Source organism: Pelodiscus sinensis, chromosome 5, assembly GCF_052426305.1.
Source record: "Pelodiscus sinensis isolate ZL-2025 chromosome 5, ASM5242630v1, whole genome shotgun sequence".
NCBI classification, from domain to species: Eukaryota; Metazoa; Chordata; order Testudines; family Trionychidae; genus Pelodiscus; species Pelodiscus sinensis.
Window position 1 is genome coordinate 129,713,121 of NC_143056.1, and position 20,017 is coordinate 129,733,137.

The 20,017-nt window shown below is 62.7% G+C and overlaps 3 protein-coding genes across 19 annotated transcripts in view; 1 reads left to right on the forward strand and 2 right to left on the reverse strand.

Moving 5' to 3' along the window:
- The first annotated feature begins 2,437 nt into the window (after nucleotides 1-2,437).
- LOC102453937 (glycine N-acyltransferase-like protein 3) lies at nucleotides 2,438-10,854 on the forward strand. 7 transcript variants are annotated; one of them, XM_089778968.1, is made up of 6 exons: nucleotides 2,438-4,577; nucleotides 5,980-6,217; nucleotides 6,960-7,067; nucleotides 7,381-7,547; nucleotides 7,733-7,853; nucleotides 9,107-9,375. In XM_089778968.1, exons 2-6 carry the CDS (start codon nucleotides 6,032-6,034, stop codon nucleotides 9,224-9,226), a joined length of 702 nt encoding a protein of 233 aa, XP_089635094.1. In that variant the 5' UTR covers nucleotides 2,438-4,577; nucleotides 5,980-6,031; the 3' UTR covers nucleotides 9,227-9,375. The 7 variants fall into 7 exon arrangements, with proteins under 7 accessions (XP_089635094.1, XP_089635091.1, XP_075785180.2 ...); XM_089778965.1 differs by having other exon boundaries at nucleotides 2,449-4,580; nucleotides 5,984-6,217; nucleotides 7,381-7,507; nucleotides 9,107-10,854; XM_075929065.2 differs by having other exon boundaries at nucleotides 2,449-4,577; nucleotides 7,381-7,507; nucleotides 9,107-10,854.
- MTCH2 (mitochondrial carrier 2) lies at nucleotides 10,807-19,274 on the reverse strand. Of its 2 annotated transcripts, none has more exons than XM_075929103.2 (13): nucleotides 19,013-19,274; nucleotides 16,653-16,737; nucleotides 15,726-15,832; nucleotides 15,296-15,322; nucleotides 14,913-14,969; nucleotides 14,093-14,150; nucleotides 13,755-13,806; nucleotides 13,553-13,612; nucleotides 13,023-13,116; nucleotides 12,650-12,697; nucleotides 12,151-12,218; nucleotides 11,165-11,240; nucleotides 10,807-10,978 (listed from the first exon to the last, which is right to left on the reverse strand). In XM_075929103.2, exons 1-13 carry the CDS (start codon nucleotides 19,097-19,099, stop codon nucleotides 10,892-10,894), a joined length of 906 nt encoding a protein of 301 aa, XP_075785218.2. In that variant the 5' UTR covers nucleotides 19,100-19,274; the 3' UTR covers nucleotides 10,807-10,891. The 2 variants fall into 2 exon arrangements, with proteins under 2 accessions (XP_075785218.2, XP_075785219.2); XM_075929104.2 differs by having other exon boundaries at nucleotides 19,035-19,173.
- Nucleotides 19,275-19,525: 251 nt separating this feature from the next.
- Nucleotides 19,526-20,017, reverse strand: part of AGBL2 (AGBL carboxypeptidase 2) — a 38,143-nt gene continuing 37,651 nt past the window's right edge. For 6 of the 10 annotated variants that reach the window (XM_089778917.1, XM_075928911.2, XM_075928910.2 and 3 more), the window contains one exon: nucleotides 19,526-19,812. In XM_089778917.1, the coding sequence (XP_089635043.1) occupies nucleotides 19,542-19,812 (271 nt within the window). In that variant the 3' untranslated portion in view covers nucleotides 19,526-19,541. The remainder of the gene's footprint in view (nucleotides 19,813-20,017) is intronic. The other 4 variants (XM_075928912.2, XM_075928914.2, XM_075928917.2 and 1 more) reach the window with 2 other exon arrangements.

Sequence of the window (20,017 nt, forward strand, 5' to 3'; positions counted from 1 at the left end):
GAATATCAATGTCTGGCGCACGGCCACGGGGTTGTGTGCAGTTCAGAAATGTGCTGGGTGGACTGTAGATTGTTGGGAGTCCATATTATTGTGTGTCATCATCGTCAACAACCATGGGCTCAATGCCTGTTGGTGTCTGATGCCTCCCTCACTGTTTCCTTCCATCTTTCCCTGTCCAGCGCGGATTGGCTTAGTTTCTGTAGACGAGCTCCGCACCAATCTGCTATATCATCTACCCATTCTCTGTGGGGTTTTCCCCTCCTATTCGAACTATCCATTATGGCAAATACCAAGGTCTTGACTTTTCGCTCATTGTTCATTCTTCAGATATGCCCGAATAGCAGTAGCTTCCATTCTATAACCTTCTGCAGTCGGTTCACTTTCAGCTGTATCTTCCTATATAATTCCTCATTGGTGACCTTCTGCATCCATCCTATTCTCAAGGGATTTAAATAAACATGGCCGCCGCTTTTTTTCCGGCTTGGGGAAAAGCCGGAAAAAAGCGTCTAGACTGGCGAGATCCTCCGGAATAAAGCCCTTTTCCGGAGGATCTCTTATTCCTACTTCGAAGTAGGAATAAGAGATCCTCCGGAAAAGGGCTTTATTCCGGAGGATCGCGCCAGTCTAGACGCTTTTTTCCGGCTTTTCCCCAAGCCGGAAAAAAAGCGGCGGCCATGTTTATTTAAATCCCACGGGGGATATTTAAATCCCCTGCGGATTTCCCTATTCTGAAGTTGGACATTAATATGCCTCTTCCGGAGAAGGGGCCAATGTAGACGTAGCCAAGATGTTTCTATAGCAACTCCTCTCAAACTTCAATATCCTTCTTTTTTAATCTTTTGTTATCACCCATGTCTCACATCCATACAACATGCTGCTGAATACAGTACATACGTTTTCAAGACGTTCAGCTTAATTCCTAAGCTAATCGCTTTACTTTTCCAGATCTTATCCATCACCTTAAAACTCACTCTTGCTTTCGCTATTCTAGTCGCTATTTCCTTCTTACAGTCTAGATCATACGTCATGTATGATCATACGTCACCCAGATACGTGAATGTCTCTACGTTCTCTACTTCAATTCCATCTACACTGATCTTCCTTCCTAGTTCCTTATCTCCAAATATCATTGTCTTCGTTTTATCAATGTTCATAATCGGTCCATTCCAATTCCCTTCCTCATTTAGCACCTGCACATTCTCGCTAGCTTCTCTTCATCTTCCTTGATGATAACTATATCATCCATGAACCTCAAGTTGTTAATTCTCACCCCATGCACTGATATCCCTTCTGCCTTGTCCATCGCTCTCTCTAGGTGCATGACGAAGATACTCAGCGATATCGGAACTCCTTGTCTTGTACCTCTACTTGTTCTAAACCAACTTCCCAACTCTCTGCACGTTCTCACCGCTGCCTCCGCATTGTCGTCGATATCCTTCAGAAACCGAATCAGTCTGCTTCAACACCACCCAAGTCACTTTCTGATCTATACTGTCAAATGCCTTCTGAAAATCGACGAAGCAATTGTAGATGTTCTTGTTCTTTCATTGAGCTTTCTCCGCTATCAATCTTAGTGCCAATTATTGTGTGTGTTGGCTTGTAATCCCTGGATATATGCATTCAAAGCAGCCTATGTCAGGTGTCGTACGTCCCCCTAGGGAGGTAGTCATCCATGGATAGATGCCGGTTTTTCCCATGTTCCCACACTAGCCTCAACTTCCTGGACACCATGATCAGCTTTCCCAGTGGAACCCTGCAGACAGCTGTACACAAGGAACTCCCAGATCACCATACCTACCTTCACAGAGCCAGTAATCACCCAGACACACCAAGAAATCTGTAATTTACTGCCAGGCTCTCCAAAAAGGAATGTGCTTCTAGGACAAAGCCTGGTTGATCCACCTTCACACACGCAAAACCGCTTTCACCAAAGGAGGACACTCCACCATTAGCTCGCATCATGGAACAGGCTACTCAGATACCTGAAAGAACCTGTTCCAATATAGAAATAATGTCCCAATTGTGGGCCTGGGATGGCCCTGAACACAGGCTGGCCCAATAAAAGGTTTTACCTCACCCACCTTGTCTCTAGTAGCCTGGGACAGAGACAGCTACAGCCCCACTGCAGACATCTGAACTCCTTAATTAGTTCCCAGGCGAAAGCTCTTAGCTTCCTCCAGAAACCAATGCGAGTTATCTGTGTGTGGACACAGGGTATAATCCACGCTCATAAGTCCCTGCGTCGCCCTGTCCTCTAACCTGGAGTGCCCTGTGCCATGTGTTGCAGCTGTGTCCTGTACTGCCCAGCCCTCTCCTGGAGAATACAAGTGTATATAAAACCTTTCATTTCATCCACAGAAATAACACGCACACAGCTGGCTGTCTCCAAGAGCATGTCCCCAACACTTCAATGTAAGCACATGGGATTAGATCAAGCAATAAAACAAGTTTATTAACTAGGAAGAGGCAGATTTGACATGAGTACAAGCAGTGGGGCATAACAGTCAGAAATGGTTACAAGCAACAGAAAGGAAAGGTGCAGCTGTTGCCTAACACGTTGTTACATTCCAAGCAACGCTTTCTCTCCCCGTGCTCTCAGCAGTCTTGCGGAGCAAACTTCATAGGTCAGGAGCCTTCTCCCGTTCAGTGCTGTGTCCTTTGCCCCTTGTGGTGCAATGAATCGATGGCGAGAGCGAGGCCGGAAGAGGGGGGGGTGAGTTGTCCCTCCTTTTTATAGTGTCAGCCCCCACTTGGAGAACATTTGCCACTGAAATGCAGGAGAGAATCTACAGGGAAGGATGCTCCCTGCTGCTTTTCTTTCACCTGTTGGAGCATCTTTTGTTTCCCTTCCTGTTTGATGTTGCTGAGATGCAAATTGAGCTGGGAAGCCGGTGGTTTGAGACAGGCATTCGCCGGCCTCAGTTCGGAACACGTTAACAATATACAGCGGACGCCTATGGCTGCACGTACAACGCTGTCCCTCGCTTTTGATCAGGGCGATACTGACCAGCCACTTATACGATTACAACTGGTGCCTTGCAAGGTGTTAGGAAGATTGTGATAGCAGGTAGGGTGTGGACACGGGTACATTGTCACAATCCTCCACCTTCCCCCCTCAGTCCTTTGTTCTTGAGCCTCAGCTTCCCCGCTGAGAGGCGGAGAAATCTCTGAAAATGGGCACTTGCGTTGTCTTTCTGGCCCCCTTGTTGATGTGGGTCAATTTCAGATAGTTTCTTAAAGACTTCTTCCTCCACCCAGATGAGGGCACCACCCACCTGTCTAGCAGCCTGTCCTGCATGCAAATGTGCTTCCTTCCTTCTTTCTCCACACAAACAATACAGTACATAGGGGAAACTGAGGCACATATAAGAGGTCATAAAAATATTACCAAAAATATCCCATTTTGTCCCAGGCACCCATGTTCCCTGTAAGCAGAGTGCTTGTTTGGCCTCCCAGGAGAGATTCAAATGCTGCCCAGCTGATTAGCAGAGCACCCACAGCCAGCACATCTGTTTCTCCAGGTGGTGCACATCTGCACATGCCTCAGTGCACTGAACAAAATGTATTCTGCACATGGATGGAAAAAATTAGCAGGCACCAATCTCCCATCTATTTTGTTTGTTTTATTTTCCCTATGGCTGAGCTGGTGCAAAGTGTCTCTATTCACCATGGCACTGCCTTCCAGCTGGCCGAGGCGTTCACATTTGATAAGGAGCCCAGGTCTGACCCCTGGCATGTTATAGGCTGGGGCGGCCAAACGTACTGGATCTGCAAGCCACACACGACAATCTTCAGAAGTTCGAGAGCTGAGGCACACCTGCTAGGAGTCGGGGTGGGAACTTCAGCCCTGCTCCTGCTGAAGCCCTGAGACCTGGCAAGACACCCCACGGGGCTGAAACCCCAAGGCCCCCCGCTCCCTGCTGGACAGAAGCCACTGCCACACCACCCTGCTGCAAGGCAGAAGTCGTGAGCTCCCTCCCGCATGTGCTAGATGAAGACTGGGGGGCCTCCAGGACAATTTGACAACCCCTGGGGCCGCTAACAGTCAGGGCCTGTGGGGCCCCATGGGGCTGGGTGTGGCACGGACACACAGTGACCGAGACTAGGCAGTGGCTGCAGCTCAGACTGGAGGGGCATCGGTAGCTGAAGGGGCCTGTTACTCTGCCCGTGGTGCATGCTGGATGTCTTGGCATGTCCCCAGTACCCTCTACCTCTCCCCAGAGGACAAGCCCAATCAGCTGTGCCATGCATCTGCAGGGGTGTCTCCGCCCCTGGACCACGGACTCTGTTAATGGTTCATTCGCATAGGAATAAGAGGCTGGAGCAGCCCCTGAAAGACAGACAAGCAGGAACTGTGCAGCTCCACAGACACCCAGGTCCCCCAGCACTGTGCCATCCCCTGGCACGGCGTCACCCCCTGGTACGGAGGAGTGTTGGGGGCCCCTCTAGCCCTGTGCAGACAGCTCTGCAGCACACGGCCCCACAGCGGCCGCCTTAGTGTTGCGGCTCTGGTGAGCACAGCCCATGCAGCCTAGCGAGTTACTGTAGTGTCTCTGGTGAGCCCGGAATATACACTGGTGAGTTGTTGTGGAGTTTCTGATGAGCGCGCGGCCCACACTGACTGGTTATTGCAGGGCTCTGGTGACTATGGGGGATGTGCAGACTGGTGAGTTATTTTAGGATCTCTAATGAGCCGGGAGGCTGTGCAAACTGAGTTATTGTGAGATCTCTGGTGAGCTCAGGGGATGCACACAGACTAGTGAGTAATTGCAGGGTCTTTGGTGAATATGGGCTGCGCACAGACTGGTGAGTTATAGAGTTTCTGGTGAGCACAGGATGTGCATACTGGTGAGTTATTGTGAGGTCTCTGGTGAGCCCAGGGGCTGCGCACAGACTGGTGAATTAGTGCAGGGTCTCTGGTGAGCCCAGGGGCTGCGCACAGACTGGTGAGTTAGTGCAGGGTCTCTGGTGAGCTCAGGGGCTGCACACAGACTGGTGAGTTAGTGCAGGGTCTCTGGTGAGCTCGGGGCTGCACACAGACTGGTGAGTTAGTGCAGGGTCTCTGGTGAGCTCGGGGCTGCACACAGACTGGTGAGTTAGTGCAGGGTCTCTGGTGAGCTCCGGGCTGCACACAGACTGGTGAGTTAGTGCAGGGTCTCTGGTGAGCTCCGGGCTGCACACAGACTGGTGAGTTAGTGCAGGGTCTCTGGTGAGCTCGGGGCTGCGCACAGACTGGTGAGTTAGTGCAGGGTCTCTGGTGAGCTCGGGGCTGCACACAGACTGGTGAGTTAGTGCAGGGTCTCTGGTGAGCTCGGGGCTGCACACAGACTGGTGAGTTAGTGCAGGGTCTCTGGTGGGCTCGGGGCTGCACGCAGACTGGTGAGTTAGTGCAGGATCTCTGGTGAGCTCAGGGCTGCGCACAGACTGTGAGGTAGTGCAGGGCTTACACCTAGGCTACGTCTACACTGGCATGATTTTCCAGAAATGCTTTTAACAGAAAAGTTTTCCGTTAAAAGCATTTTCGGAAAAGAGTGTCTACATTGGCAGGATGCTTTTCCGGAAAAGCACTTTTTGCGGAAAAGCGTCCGTGGCCAATCTAGACGCGCTTTTCCACAAAAAAGCCCCAATCGCCATTTTCACGATCGGGGCTTTTTTGCAGAAAACAGTACTGTGCTGTTTACACTGGCCCTTTTGCGCAACAGCCCTTCTGAAAAAGACTTTTGCCCGAACGGGAGCAGCACAGTATTTCCAGAAAAGCACTGATAATCTTACATGAGATCGTCAGTGCTTTTCCGGAAATTCAAGCGGCCGGTGTAGACACCTGGCAAGTTTTTCTGGAAAAGCGGCTGATTTTCTGGAAAAACTTGCCAGTCTAGACACAGCCCTGGAGTTTGTGATTTTTGCAGGGCTGTGAGCTGGCAGCTTGTCTCGGGGGCTGGGAGACAGTCGCAGGGACTTTATGTGTCTCCCATCCCACAGGTGCCCCTTGCACTGCCCGGCTGGAAGCTGCGAAGGTCTCTCCCGGCCCGCGATGCTGCTCCTGGGCTGCTCCTCCAAGCTGTGGCTGCTGGAGGGGATGCTCCGGCGGGGCCTGCCTGACACGCTGCCGGTGACCAGGATTTGCCCTCGCTCCAGGGAGAGAACGGGGAAGGTCCCTCGGTGGCTCCTGGGGCACATTTGGGGCTGGGGCGAAGGCCCTTCCCCGGGCAGGGCAGCAGTATGCGGGTCCCTTCGCCTGGCAGGGGGGCGGCTGGGCAGACTTTCCTGGATGCACAGGGGCGGCGCCATACCCCAACCCGTGACCATTCTGAGAGCGATCCCTGCAGTGCCCTGGGGCCCGAGGCTGGACCCCCCCACAAGGGCCTGCAGCCCCCCGGCCTCTCCCTGGCTCCCCACAGCAAATGCCTGCGGGGGGCTTGGGCCGGGGCCCTGCAGGGAACGCCCCCGTGTGCGTGGGCAGAGACACCGGCAGCCTTGGCAACACACGGCAGCGGTGCACCTGTCCCGGGCTGGCAAGGCTAAGCCACAGCCCAGCCAGTGCAGGGGTGAGGCCACGTGGCTGCCCCTGAAGAACAGACACACCCCTGGGGGGCTGCTTGCAGGGCCCCACACAAGAGCCCCCCAGTGTCTGCTGGGCTCCAGGTGGTCCCACCTCCCCCCCAGCATAGCTCCTGTCAAGGGCCCGGGGCTCCCCACATTCTCCCTCCTGCCTGGGGGCTCCCCCCCCCGTTACTGGGACGCGGGGCTCCCTGGAGCTAGAACAGAGCTGCAGCGGCTGGGGGCTCCTCTCTGCCCCCCAGGCTAGCAGCAGGGAGCCCGCTGCTGGCCAAGAGGAGCACGAGGGGGCAGGGAGAGCCCGGCAGCAGCCCCATGGGACGGCCCTGGTGCGCAGGGAGCCTCGCCCCCGCCCCCGCCCCGGGGAGCAGGCGACCCCGCCTCTGACCCCCCCCTCTTGGCAGGTCTACGGCGCGGTGATGCACGTGAACCGCGGGAACCCAGCCAGGAGCGAGGTGCTGGTGGATTCATGGCCCGAGTTCAAAATCGTCCTCACCCGGCCACAGAGAGCGGTGGGTTGTTGGGCCCCTCCCCCCTCTACACCACCATCTCTGCCCCCCTCCCCTCCCTCACCTCGTGCCCTCTCTGCCCGGCTCCCCTCCCCCCTTTCCTTAACCCTCTCTTTGCTTGGTGTCATCCCTACCCCTCCCCTGTCTCAGTCCCACCCCCCCCAGCCCGTCTCCCCTTCCTGCTGCACAAAGCCCCTGGGTTCTGTTGATGGGGCCTCTTCCCCCCCAATCCCTGTACCCCACTTCCCCCACTGCTGCCCCGAGGGGCGTGGGGGGTCCCAGGCTGTGCTCACCCCAGGCAGTCTCCCCCCCACAGGCGGCATGGGAGCGGAATGATTACGGCACCAACTTGTACGCGGCTTTCTACCGGGACGAGGGCGCTTGCCGGGCCCTGCTGGCGAACACCCAAGCCGTGGACTGGGGCCAGGCCTTTCAGATGCAGGGTGAGCCCCTCCTGCCCCATGGGCCCCCTACCACTACACAGTAGGTCCCCGGAGCCCACCTGGGCCCCTTCTCTGTCCAGCCCCAGACACCGGGATGAGCAAAGCTTGGAAACGTGCAGCGGGGTCGCGCTGATCACAGCGGCCCTTGGCCCGTCTCTGCGGCTCTCCCCCCACATCCCAGGCACCGCTCAGGGCCCCTCTGCTCACTGTGCGCTGTCCCTGCAGGCCTCCAGCGCGGGGTGTACGAGACCATCAGAGACACTGCCAAGGCCAGGGGGCTAGAGCTGGAGATGTATCCGTACCTGCCGTTGCTGCACCCAGACCCGCCCGCCCTGCCCCAGGAGCGGTAGGTGGTGGTGGTGGTGGGGGGGGGGGGTTAGGGAATACGTAGCCAGCCAGGGCTAGACAAAGGGGGGAGTAGGGATAGGGGCCTGAAAGGACCCCAGGCCAAAGGCTTCCATTGCATCATGGGTCCGGTGGCTCGGAGCTCCCCAGGCTAACAGCACTGACAGGGTAGGGGCATCACGTCGGCCGCACACGCAGCCCCAGGCCTTGGGCACGTCGACCAGGATTTCCCATCACGTCCAGGGGTTAGGTGTAGTCAACCCACGTGCTTTGTTGGGGGCAGGAGCAACCCAGCCCGGCCAGGGAAGCCCTGGTCTCTGTCCCCACCCGAGATGGGGAGAGCAGGGGGAGGTGCAGCCTTCAGTCTCCAGGGATCCCGGTGCTGCCCTGAGCCCGGAGCCAGCCCCTCTGAGAGGAGGGGGGCTCTAAGCACGGCCCCCTTTTAGGCCTCTCCCCCGCCAACAAGCAGGTGCCTAGGTTGGGCCCTGCAGCGCTCAGCCCGGGGACTGTGGGGAGCCGAGCGGAGCCGAGCCCCACCGCCGGGGATGCCTCTGCTGGGGCCGCACTGGGCTTGTCTGACAGCCCCTGCGCCAGAGCCCGGGGTGTCTCAATCCCCTCCCCCCAAGCTGGGTCCAGACTCCTGCTCCCCTCAGACTCGCTTCCCTCTGCTCGGGGGCCAGGCCCCCTCCAGTCTCCCTCCCTCCATGGGTGGCACTGGGGTGGGGTGGGGTGGGAGGGCTTTACACCCTGGACCCACAGCACAAAGCCCAAAGGCGGCTAAGCCCTAGCACGTCACCCGTGTGCGGCGCTGCCTTCAGAGCTGGGCACCCCGCTCCCCCAGGGGCACATCCCCCCACCGGGAAGAGGCTGGCACCACCATCCCTGCTGCCCTCACATGCCATGTCAGGCCAACTCAGTTTCCCCTCCCAGGCTCACTCACCCTGGTACCAGGCTGGCCCCCTCCCCCAAGCCGGGCCACTCCTGCTACGCTCATGGTGCCCCCTTCCCTCCAACTCCCCCCTCCCCCGACCCACGCTGGTTCTAGCCAGGCCCAGCCTTAGGGCCACACGGCTGCCCTGAGCTCCGCACCTTTGGGGACCCGCCCTACCCGCCCCGCAGCCAACCACACGCCGCCTTGGGCCCCACAAACACTGTGGCCTGGTTCTAACCCCCCCACGATGGCCCCTCCCTTTGCCAGGGCAGTTCCCCCGTGCTCACCTGCCCCGTCTCTCTCCCCCCTGCCTTGTGCTGCAGGCCCAGCGAGGGGTTCAGGCTGGCCCCCGTGTCCCCCGCCCACGCCCTGCTGCTCAGCGACGCCTGGATGTTCGGAGGGAACAGCTGGAGCCTGTGCTACGTGAGCCACCTGATCCGTGACTTCCCCAACGCCTGCCTGCTGGCCCCCGAGGGGCACCCCGTCTCCTGGTCCCTCTCCGACCCCCTGGCTGCCCTGACACAAGGGTACACCCTCCCTGAGTATCGGGGCAAGCACTACATGGGGCATGTGGTGGGGATGCTGGGGGCACATCTCCATGCCCTGGGCTTCCCTGTGTACTCCAGGGTGCTGCCCCACAACAAGTCTTCCCTGAGAACCATGCAGCGCCTCGGCTTCCAGATCCTGCCGGGGGTGTTCTACCAGCTGGTGGTGACACCCGCCTTCGGCCAGTCCCTGCCAGCTAGTACCCTGCACTAAGTAGGGCCCTGCGCCCAGCTCTGGGGGGTCGCTGCCTCCCATGGCATGGAACGCTGTGATGGGGGGGTGAAGGGGACATGGCCGGGAACCTTGCGCCCAGCTCTGGGGGGTTGCTGCCTCCCAGCACGGAACACGGGGCGGGGGGGGGATGGGGAAGGGGGCTGTAGCGTGAGTGATGCCCAGCACAGCTGATCCTAGCGACTAAGCCGCATGGCAGGGGGGCGAGAGGGGCACGGGGGAGGCGAGAGATTCCCCTCGCTGCCATGGGGCACAGGGCTCTGCACCCTACGAGCCCTGGGCAAGGCTTGGAGGCGATGGCTGCTGGGCTCCTTGCAAGGGGCCTCCCCCTGCCCGGGGCCCCCGAGAAAGGGGGACACCACCAGCCAGCAGGGGAGGCCTGGGGCAGGAGACTCGCTCCTGTGCGTTGCCCCCTGCAGGAGGGCAGAGGCTCAGCAGGGGGCGCTCTCCAGGCAGGGACACAAACTGCCTTCATCCCGGGGGAGGAGGGCAAAGGGAGAATTTTGTCATGTTTGTGATGCCTCCATGCCTCAGTTTCCCTCTGTACTTGGCACCAGGGGTGCAAAAGGGGTAAAAAGCTGCCCCTCAGCCAGAGTAGGGACGAGAAGGGGGAGGGGTCACGTGGCTGAGGAAGCAGGATCTGGCCTCCCACTCAGAGCAGTGGAGGTGCCGCAGGAGTGGGAGGTTCCCCCAGGCAACCAGAGCTGAAGCAAGGCGCTCTCGGCTGCCACCCCCAGCTCGGGAACAGAGGGGCCCCCCCGGGTGCAGCGCTGGCTTTTGGCGAGGATTCAGGAGCTCCAGAGCTGCCAAAGGCAGAACCAAAACCAGCCGCAGCAGCCAGGCTGGGCGGGGCCCCGGCCTGTGTCGCCGTCACTTCTCTGTGCTCCCCTGGGATCCCGCGCCGGGCTCCAGGCTCCAGTGAACTGCTGTGGGGGACAGGCTGCGGCGTCGCTGCCGACGTGGGCCAGGGTGCCAGACGGGCTCAGCGGGACGCCGGGCAGAGCTCGCAGGGCGAGGCAGAGGGCAGGAGCCGGGTGGCTGACCCCAGCAAGAGGCCCCTTGGGGGCTGGCACGTCACCGGGTTCCGAGGGCTGGTTTGCAAGCCGGGACCCAGCACCAATGCGGGGAGCAGCGCCGGGGGCTCGCCAGGGTGGGCGCGTCAGCAGGCAGCGCCGGGGGAAAGCCGCCCGCCGGGGAGCTGTCCTGCCCCAGCCAGCGCTGAGACTCAGACTCGCACGCACTCGCCTCCATTTCCCGAGATTGTATCGTTATTTAAAAAACTGTGTACAAATCACCACGCTCCCGTCATTCAGTGCGTCGGCCCGGCCGGCTCAGTGGAACCGCTTCTCCTCCCACACGTACAGCTTCCCTGCAGGCGCCTTCCGGAAAAACAGGCTGTTCCCTCGGCTCATGTTCCCCTGCGGGGGGAGGGCGGGGAGAGACGGGCCGTCAGGGGGGCCTGCCCCGCCCCAGCCAGCCAGCCCCTGGCCCACCTCGCCCTTTCCCACCTCCAGGCCTGCTGCTTCCCAGCCCTTCTCTAACCAGCCCCCCAAGCCATGCCCCCCCGCAGCACCGCTGGGCCATGGGGCCAGGCTGGGCCGTACCTCCTTGAGCAGCTGGCTCCAGCAGTCTAACCAGGAGGAGTAGTTGGGGGCATAGGGGGGGAGGCCGCCAGCCAGCCTGCAAGAGAGAGGGGGGGGAGTGAGCAGAAGTGAGCCATGTGTCCCATGGGCCCCACATCCCCCCTCACACACAGACCGGGCCGTAAGCCCTCCGCGCCCCAGATCCACAGCCCACACCGAGCCCCGCCAAGGCCTCTGGCAGGGGCCAGTCACCCTGTGGGCCCCCTGCCGGCCCTGGCCGCCACCAGCAGCTGCAGCCCATCCATTCCCAGAGCCCCACACGGCCTCCCCTGGGCCACTTCCTGTCTGAGCCCTTCTGGGCGGCGTTGCTAGAACAGGGCCAGAGCCAGGCAGCTCGGCCAGGTCCCACGCTCAGCACAAGGGCAGATGGCCCAGGAGAGCAGCCTTTCTCCAGGGCACAGAGCCGATGCTCCCTGGGGAGGGTGTTGCTGGCTCAGGCTGTCTCGCCCAAACAGGCCCAGGTCCGTCCTGGGAGGCTCCTGCCAAGCGCCCGAGGGGGGGGGGACACGGGGGGGAGGCGTCGCAGGGCCGTGGCGCCACAGGAGGCTGCGTGAGGGGAGAGGCGGGGCAGGGGGCAAGCAGTGAGCAGCAAGGGGGTATGTGTGTGTCATTTCCCTTCCCAGCCGCAGGATCCATGGACGCCCCGGTACCCCGGTCTGACCCAGGGGTCACTTTCACTTGCTTCCCTCAGCTCTGGCAGCCTTGCTCTCCCTCAAACATCTCCCAGCACCTCCTGTGGCAGGGAGTTCCCCAGGCCTCTCCCGCATGGTTGCGGGGAAAGTCACCTCTTGGCATTTGAACATGCTGCCCGCCTGGGGCCATGCCTGGGCTGGGCCGAGCGCCCTGACCTGCCTGGGGCCCCTGGCTTGCGGACGGGCTCTCCCCACCCCCGAGGGTGCCCTCGCAGCGCGGGGGCAGGCAGCTGGCGCGGCCAGCGGGGCACTCACCCACAGTTGTTAATGGCCATGAGGTTGGAGACGAGGACGAAGGGGTACGTCAGCATGCTGGCGAAGAACTGCAGGCAGAGACGGGCCATGGTGAGCGGGGCGGGGTGCTGGCTCCGCAGCCCTCCCAGTGCCCCGAGCCCAGGGCCGTGTGGGCGGCTCCCAGTGTGGCAGGCCGCTGCTGCCGCCTCTTCCACGAGCTGGGCCCCTGCTGGGCTGGGGGTCTGCGTCCTGCCCATCCCGGAGCACCGGGGGCCCAGAGAGCACAGGGCCTGCTTGGGGGGGCACTGGCCCAGCCCTGGGGAGGGGGCAGCCCACGTGCACTAGGAGCTCACCCACCACGTGGTGCCAGCTAGTGATTTAAACTCACGTCAGGATGCCAACCCCACGCCCCGGCACAGCTCTGTGGGGCTACTCCTTGGGGGTGCCCCTCCCCCACTCCAGGGCAGGTGCCATGGGGCTGTCCCCTCCCCCCAAGGGAGAGGAGAGGTTACACACGCACTCCAGTGACGGCCTGCGAGTAGCTCTTCATCTCGCTCATGGTGGAGACCTGGAGAGGGAGGGAAAGGCATTGAACAAGGAGACCCTGTGCCCTGCCGCAGCCTCCCCCCCGCATGGGCCTGGCTCTGCCCCAGTTCCCCACCCCGAGCCCACAGGCTGGGCTGTGCCAGGGCCAGAAGCCCAAACTGCCCCCACGCGGGTCACGGCCAGGACAGGCTCCCCGGCCAGGCGTGGGGTGGGGAGCGCAGAGCACAAAGGGGGCGCCAGGCCGGGCCCAGCAAAGACGGGAACTTCCCAGGCTGAGCAGAGACCCCCAACCCCCGAACTCCACTGGCCTCCGCCCCCTCCCCCCAGAGCGAGGCGGCAGGGCCTACCCCGTTCTCCAGTGCATAGGTGTTGATGAGGTAGGCCAGCATGTTACAGAGCCACAGCGACAGCACGTCGCCCAGCAGCCGGGGAACGAGCCCCCTGAAAGAAACAGCAGGTGAGTGAGCGCAGGCCGCCCCCAGCACAGGCTGGCAGGACCCCCCTCCGGCAAAGGGCAGCCCCACAATCCCCCCACGCAGCACGGGCGGGGCTGTTACCCCGAGGGACTGGGCCCTGCTCACGTGCAGACTGAACCCAGGCGTCCGAGTCACAGGCTAGTGCCCTACCTCGGTGGCAGGGGGAGACCGGGGCGCACAGGCCTGGGCCAGCACTGGGGGCGAGAGGAGGGGAACAGACATCTCCACTGTGCTGAGCTGGGACTGGAATTCATCGCCCCTTCCTGAGCCACGGGGGGAGCGGGGCAGCAGAGTCCCTGCTGTCCTCCCTGACGAGCCCCCCCCTTCCCATCCCTCCCAATTCCTACCCCCCTCCAGGCACCCCAGGGGGCACCCCCCCGCCTCCCGGCCGCAGGACTCACGCAAAGAAACCCAGGATGCCTTCTTCCCGGTAGATGGTGACGAAGGGGCTGAAGAGGCCACTGGGAGAGAGGAGAGACGCCGTCACACGTGGCTCCCGATGGAAGGGCCTGCAAGTTACCACGTCCCCTGGCACCGCCGCACCCCCCAGCCCATGGCCCTGGCCGCGCCGGCAGGTGCCCTGCCCCTCCGGCCTGCCCTTACCTGTACTTGGTCTCCCTGCCGATGAACTGCACCATGCATCTCAGCGTGATCACTGCGGGCAGAGCCAGACACAGCAGGTCAGCGCGGGGCAGCCGGGCTGCGCCCCCGCCAGAGAGCACCCCCTGCAGGGGTCAGACAAGGCAACAGAGGCCCCGAGCCCACTGGGTAAACAGGCCAATTCCGCCAGGCACCTCCTGGCCGTGGGCAGAGCTCTGCTGGGAAGGGATGGGCCCGGACTTGTCCAGCCCAATCCCTCAGCAGTGGGCTCCGTGGGTGGACCCCCGGGAGCAGGGCCGGGCATGAGCCCCACCAGTGGCCCCCTGGTGCCGCACACCTACCGTGCAAGGGGTGGGTGACGAGCGTCGCGGCCGAGCGGGCAACCATCTCGCGGGAGGTCTGGAACAGACACGGGCCGTCAGGGCTCAGCCGGGTGGCACAGAGCAAGCAGGGAGGGGCAGGTGGAGAGAAGCGGCAGACGGCAGGGCCGTGCGGGGGCAGGGGCTTGCTCCACGCTGCCCAGCGCCCAAGCCAGGAGGTGGGAGCAGGGGCAGCCGGGGGGCTTTGCACACTGCCCTCAGCCCAAGCACCGGCTCTGCAGCTCCCACTGGCCAGGAACCGCAACCGAAGGAAACTGCGGGGGCGCCCCTGCCGATGGGGGAGCTCACAGCGCAGCCTGGACCTTGCTTCCGAGGAGACCCCGGAGCGGGGACCCGCTGCTGCTTCTGGGAGCGGCTTGATGTTAGGGGTGCTGGCTCTGGGTGGTGCTGAGTCCCAACCCCGATCCTTCTCCTGCCCTCCAAACCCCCCCCCCCAGTCCGGAGCACCCTCCTGCACCACAACCCCGCCCCCGAGCCCACCCCCCCAGCCGGAGCCCTCCCCTCCCATCACACCCCAGCCCCCTGCCCCCGTGGCTCCATGGGAAGGCAGTTACGGTGACCCAGGAGTGCACTGGTCACTGCCTAGGTGAAATCTAACTCCAGCATGCACCACCCGTCTGGGCTGGTAGCCCCAGTTCACAGCCTGCGTGGAGGCAGCACTCCTGGGCGTGAGCCCCCAGACAGCATGACACACCCCTCGCCCCAGGGGGGCCAGCTCCTGTGGCGAAGCCCCCAGGCCCGTCGCTGACTCCAGCCTCCCTCCGGCCGGGCCTGCGCTCACCTCCTTGACCACCTGCTCCAGCGAGGACACGGACTCCTTGTGGCTGGCTCCAGACTCCTGGGAGAGGGAGCGAGGCCAGTTCAGACAGGAGAGCTCCCCTGCTCCCCTAATGGCCCCCACCCCACCCAAGCACAGTCCCCTCCCCCAGAGCTGGCGCAGAGATCAACAGCCCTGCCTTGGTCCCCTTTGTTATTCCACATTCCCACCCATAAGCCAGCCAGGCCAGACCCACCCAGGTGGCTGCCACCCCCCCCCCCGTAACGCATCAGGCTCTGCAGGCTGAGCATCCCCCGACAGGGGACGTATCTACCATCTCCCCGGTGCAGGGAGACCTGGGAAAGGCACCTGCCAGGGACAGGACTCAGAAACCAGCTCCGACATACCTCCTCCTGGTCAGCTTCCTGGTACCGCTAGGAGCAAGGGGACAGGGTTAGCACAGCCAGGGCGGGGAACATGAGCATTCACCGCCCCTACGCACAGGGCCCAGGGCAGAATGCCATGTGGACCAACAGCAGGCGGCCTCCCTGCTTGGCTAGCTCCCCTTCCAGCCCTCCCACCGGGGACACCGCCCCACTCCCGCTTGAAATCACAGCTAGCCCCCCAAGAGGAGCCGACAGGCCACTGGACCAAAACTCCAATCCCTGGATGCCTCCTCTACAAGGGACAAGAGCACACGGGAGACCCCTTTGGACTCAGGACCTGGGCAAGTCCAGCTGCCCCGGGAGTTACCGAACCCCCCAGGCCGGGCCAGCTGCGGCCATAGCCAGCCTGCGGCAGCAGCCGCTCCCAAGGGGGTTTCCCCGCCCAGTGTACCTGTAGCACCCTGCTGTGCACAATGGTGCCGATGGCGCCTGAGCAGAGTCGGGGAGTCAACCCTTTGAAGAGTCCGGCTCTTCCGTCTATCTTCATAATGTGCTTCGCTGCAAAGTGACACGGGCATGAGGGGCACCTCCCCTGTAGCCCAACCAGCCAGTGTGGAACCCCCCCCCCTCAGGAACCCCCGCACCGTGCTGCAACCCACTCCGCAGCTGGCGGATTCGGGGGGTTACACCAGACAGCCTGTTTGCAAGGACTTTTCTAGCTCTGAGGCTGGCTTCCAGCGCTGGGGCTACGGGCCATTGGCGCGACTCCTGCGGGCTGGTCAGAAGGGGGCCTGACCCATGTGATGCCAGGAGCAGAACTCTGCAGCTCAGAAACCCTGGGGAGAGGAGCAGGGGGCAGTGCAGGACCTAGTGACAGGCCAGCCAAGTCACGCGTGGGTGCGATGCAGCCGTTCCGCGCGACCAGGGCTCAAGCCCTAACCCCGTCTGAAATGGCTTTATGACCAACGCCTTTGTTGGGGGGGTTTTTGCTTGCCTGCCGTGGATGGGATACGAGGCTATGATATGTGCTGCATATGGACATACAGGCCTCAGGGAGCAGAGGTCCCAGCTGAACGCCCAGCCCCCTGCTCAGGGCACACACTCCAGGTCCACAGGGTATCTGGAGGTGACGTCAGACTCCTGCCCCTGGAACACACCCGTCTTGGTGGCACAGCCCATGGGTGGGATCCTCCCACAAAATCCAGACCGGCTGAGTGGTCTGGTGCCATCCATCAGGCATGGCAGGGGAGACCTCACTGTGTTCACTTCAGTATTGGGGGAAGGGCCCGGCCTACTCTCACCTACAACCCCCACCCTCTGGTGCTTCCCTTCCTGCCCTGTCCGCAAATCCACGTGCTTGCCGCAGACAGGGACTCACCGTACGCAAAGAGCCCCGGCAGCTGGTAAACCTGTCGCCCAAATATGTTCCTGCCCAGGGTCGGAGGGAGCGGCTCATATCCCACCTTCAAAACAAACAGAGCAACTGCAGCAACCTGCCCTGATGATCTTCCAGTGCCTCCTCCGGCCCGGGACCGTCAGTAGCTAATTGAAGGGTTCCAAAGCCAAAGCCGCTATATTTAGCGGTGGGCCCAGCGCCTCCGCAGTCTGCCAGTGGGCGGGACTCAGCTAGGCCTGGGTTTAACCCCTTGCCAGCGAGGCACAGGGAGGCCGTGAGCCCTGGCGGCTGCCCTTTGGCGTGGCACAGGAGAGCCACAAACACATTCACTTATTCTCCCCTAAACGAAGCCCCTGCACGTTCCTGGCGCTCTCGCTTCTCGGCCTTGGTATCCGCATGCTGCAGGCACAGGATTAGACTCAAAGCCGCCGGGCTCGGGGCCTGCCGGAGAGAACGATCCGGGGCATGACCCTGACAAACATGGGCCGTTCCCGGCTGCTCCTTCCGGTTACCAATGGATTTGGCCTTACAATGATTTCAAAGGGTTTCTCTAGGGGTACCTGCCCGTGCGCCCTGCAGCTCTAGAGCAAGCTGCCTTCATTGTGTCTGCGAGGACAGGGGACTGCCCTGGGCGCTCGAGGGTTAAGTGGTCTCGTGCTGCTGAAATGCTGCCTCTTTCCAGCCAGGAATAGTATGAGAGGACTCCGACACTGGGCTGAGACCTGACAGCCAGCCAGCAACACCAGGTAAAGCAGAAGGGAGCGGTGCGACTGGGTAGCTCCACGGAGCTGAGGATCGGAGGGGAGATTGGCAGGAACCGACAGCCACGTTGGGAATCAGACCGCTGGGGCTCCCCCGAGGCAGAAGCCCACAGACCCAATGAAGGTGGCCGTGTGGCTAGTCCTGGTAGGCCTGTTATTGCTGTTTGCCCGCGAGGCTCAGTGCAGCCAGCGAGGGAGACGCAGCCTCCTGGAGCTGGGCCTCACTCTGTGGTGTTACCGACACAGGCTGCAGACCCCGCTGCTGGCTCTCAACCTCTATGGGTGTTACTGCGGCAGTGGAGGCTCTGGGACGCCACGGGACACAGTGGATGAGTGCTGCTTCCTCCATGACTGCTGCTACCGCCACGCCCGGGTCTCTTTGGAGTGCAGGGGAAGAGTGAAGTGGCAGCCTTATGAGTTTGCGTGCCGCCGCCGGGGCACAGAGTGCCGCTCTCAGAGCGTCTGCGGCAGGATGGCCTGCGAGTGCGACAGGCAGTTTGCAGAGTGTCTGATGGCAGCCAAGCCCAGGAGGGGGCATTTCTTCTACAACAGGCGAGAGCTGTGTGCTGGCCCCAAGGGCACCTGCCCGGCCACCTTCCCTGAAAGGGCCGAAATCCTTCACTGGAGTAAGACCCCTCCCACCTCCACTCCTAGCACTGGCTCTTGACGCCAGGGCCCTGAGCTGCGCAGGGAGCCACGGATGGAAACTCCTCCCCGGGACTGAGTGCTTCGTGGGGACGTGCAGCGCTCTCCTGGTGCGGGGGCAGCTCTCACCCTCTCGATGAGTAAATGTTTTCAACAACTGCTGGGCACTCTCACTGTGGTCTGAGCAAACCGGGACATGTGGGGAGAGCAGGACGGAGTCACAGGGGGACAAGGAGGGTGGGGGGGGGGGTTGTTATGGGTTCTGCCTGGATACGCGGGGATCAGTGGCTCTAGCGCTGGGCAGGCCCCGTATGGGCAGCAGGGAGGTAGGTGGGTGCAGATAGCTGCTCCAGGGCTGCAGGGCAAGCAGAGACCTAGGACACTCCCCGCGCTGTGAGCCCGCACCTGGGCAGGGAGCTGCAAAGGGACTTGCCCCGCCCGGGTAGGCCCCGGGGTGCTCTGCAGGGCACGTTCCTGTCCCGCCCCCTGGACTTTGACCCCCGCAGAGGCCAACAGAGCTGGGGGAGGTGGGTCCTACGCCCGGGCGGGGGCTCACAGGAGATCATTGCTGGGGGGCGGGGCTGGGGGGGTCGCTGCTGGGGGGCTCGGCGGGGGGGTCGCTGCTGGGGGGCTCGGCGGGGGGGGTTCGCTGCTGGGGGGTGGGGGGGGGTCGCTGCTGGGGGCGGGGCTGGGGGGCCCGGCGGGGGGGTCGCTGCTGGGGGGCGGGGCTGGGGGGCCCGGCGGGGGGTTCGCTGCTGGGGGGGCTCAGCGGGGGGGGTCGCTGCTGGGGGCGGGGCTGGGGGGCCCGGCGGGGGAGGGGCACTGCTGGGGGGCGGGGCTGGGGGGGTCGCTGCTGGGGGGCCCGGCGGGGGAGGGGCACTGCTGGGGGGCGGGGCTAGGGGGGGTTCGCTGCTGGGGGGCGGGGCCCGCTCTCACCTGCACCAGCACCTTGACGTACATGAGCGGCTGCGAGAGCGCGGTGAGGCCGGAGCCCAGCAGCACCTGCGAGGCCGCGTCCGCCATGCTGAGCTGCACCGGGCCGGGCACGTCACCGCGCCGCCCCCACGTGACCGGCACCGAAAAGGGCACGGGGCGGAGTTACCACTGCCGGGCACTTCCGGGTACCCTCCCTGCCACTTCCGGTCCCGGGGCGCTTTCCGCGCTCCACTTCCGCCCTCCCTGCCTCGTCATTTCCTGCTCGCGTAAATGGTCCAATGGGACCTTCGGGGGGCGGGGCGATAACCAGCTTCGTGCTCGGGCCTGCTGCGGGTCACGTGGCTTTTCCCGTCCCAGCGCGGGAAAGCCGGGGCGTGGCGCTCTGGGGCCGCGGCGAAGCGCCCAGCAGTGGCAGGGCAGCCCCGGGGCTGACGGGCCGGCTGGAGCCCGCCCCGGCTGCAGGTGCCCCGGGAGCCCCCGCCCGCCCGGCCCCTTGCGGGGAGGAAGCCTCCAGGCTGCTCAGATCCCTTTAATGCGCTGCCGATGCGGAGCGGGGGGCCCAGCCCGCCCCTCGCTGCGGCCGCGGGGGGCTCTCGCTCCGCTCCGGCTTGGTGCAGAGGGGCTGGAAGTCCCGCAGGCTCCACGTCACGCGGGTGGGAGGCAGGAGATGCTGCGAGCGGCTCCGCTTCAGCTTGTGGGGCTCAAGGGCCGCGGGCTGGGCAGGGAGCTGAGGTCTGGGGAAGAGGTTCCTGCTCAGCAGTAGAGTCACAGGCGGCTGCTCGGGGCCCCACCACACGGACCTAGGGGACAGACACAGTCAGCGCCGCTCAGCACCTCCCCCCTTCCCCACGGGCTGCTCACACTGGGGCCCTCTCCAGCTCCCTCTTGTCCCTACTCCCTTTCCCCCAGGAGTGCTGCCCTCGGGCTTCCCACAGCTCCTCTGCCTCCCGGCCCCCTGCCCCATTCCCCTGGTACTCTGGGCTGGGTCACTACACTTCCTTCATG

Bases quoted from the DNA above. Each gene is read 5' to 3' on its own strand.
- LOC102453937 (XM_089778965.1), top strand. From the start codon at position 6,032: ATGCTGCTCCTGGGCTGCTCCTCCAAGCTGTGGCTGCTGGAGGGGATG. The intron at 7,068-7,380 runs GTGGGTTGTTGG...TCCCCCCCACAG, and splicing joins TCACCCGGCCACAGAGAGCG to GCGGCATGGGAGCGGAATGA. The intron at 7,508-7,732 runs GTGAGCCCCTCC...CTGTCCCTGCAG, and splicing joins CCAGGCCTTTCAGATGCAGG to GCCTCCAGCGCGGGGTGTAC.
- MTCH2 (XM_075929103.2), bottom strand. From the start codon at position 19,099: ATGGCGGACGCGGCCTCGCAGGTGCTGCTGGGCTCCGGCCTCACCGCG. The intron at 15,323-15,725 runs GTACACTGGGCG...CCTTGCTCCTAG, and splicing joins TGCACAGCAGGGTGCTACAG to CGGTACCAGGAAGCTGACCA. The intron at 12,219-12,649 runs GTGCGTGTGTAA...CTCTGCCTGCAG, and splicing joins ACTCGCAGGCCGTCACTGGA to TTCTTCGCCAGCATGCTGAC.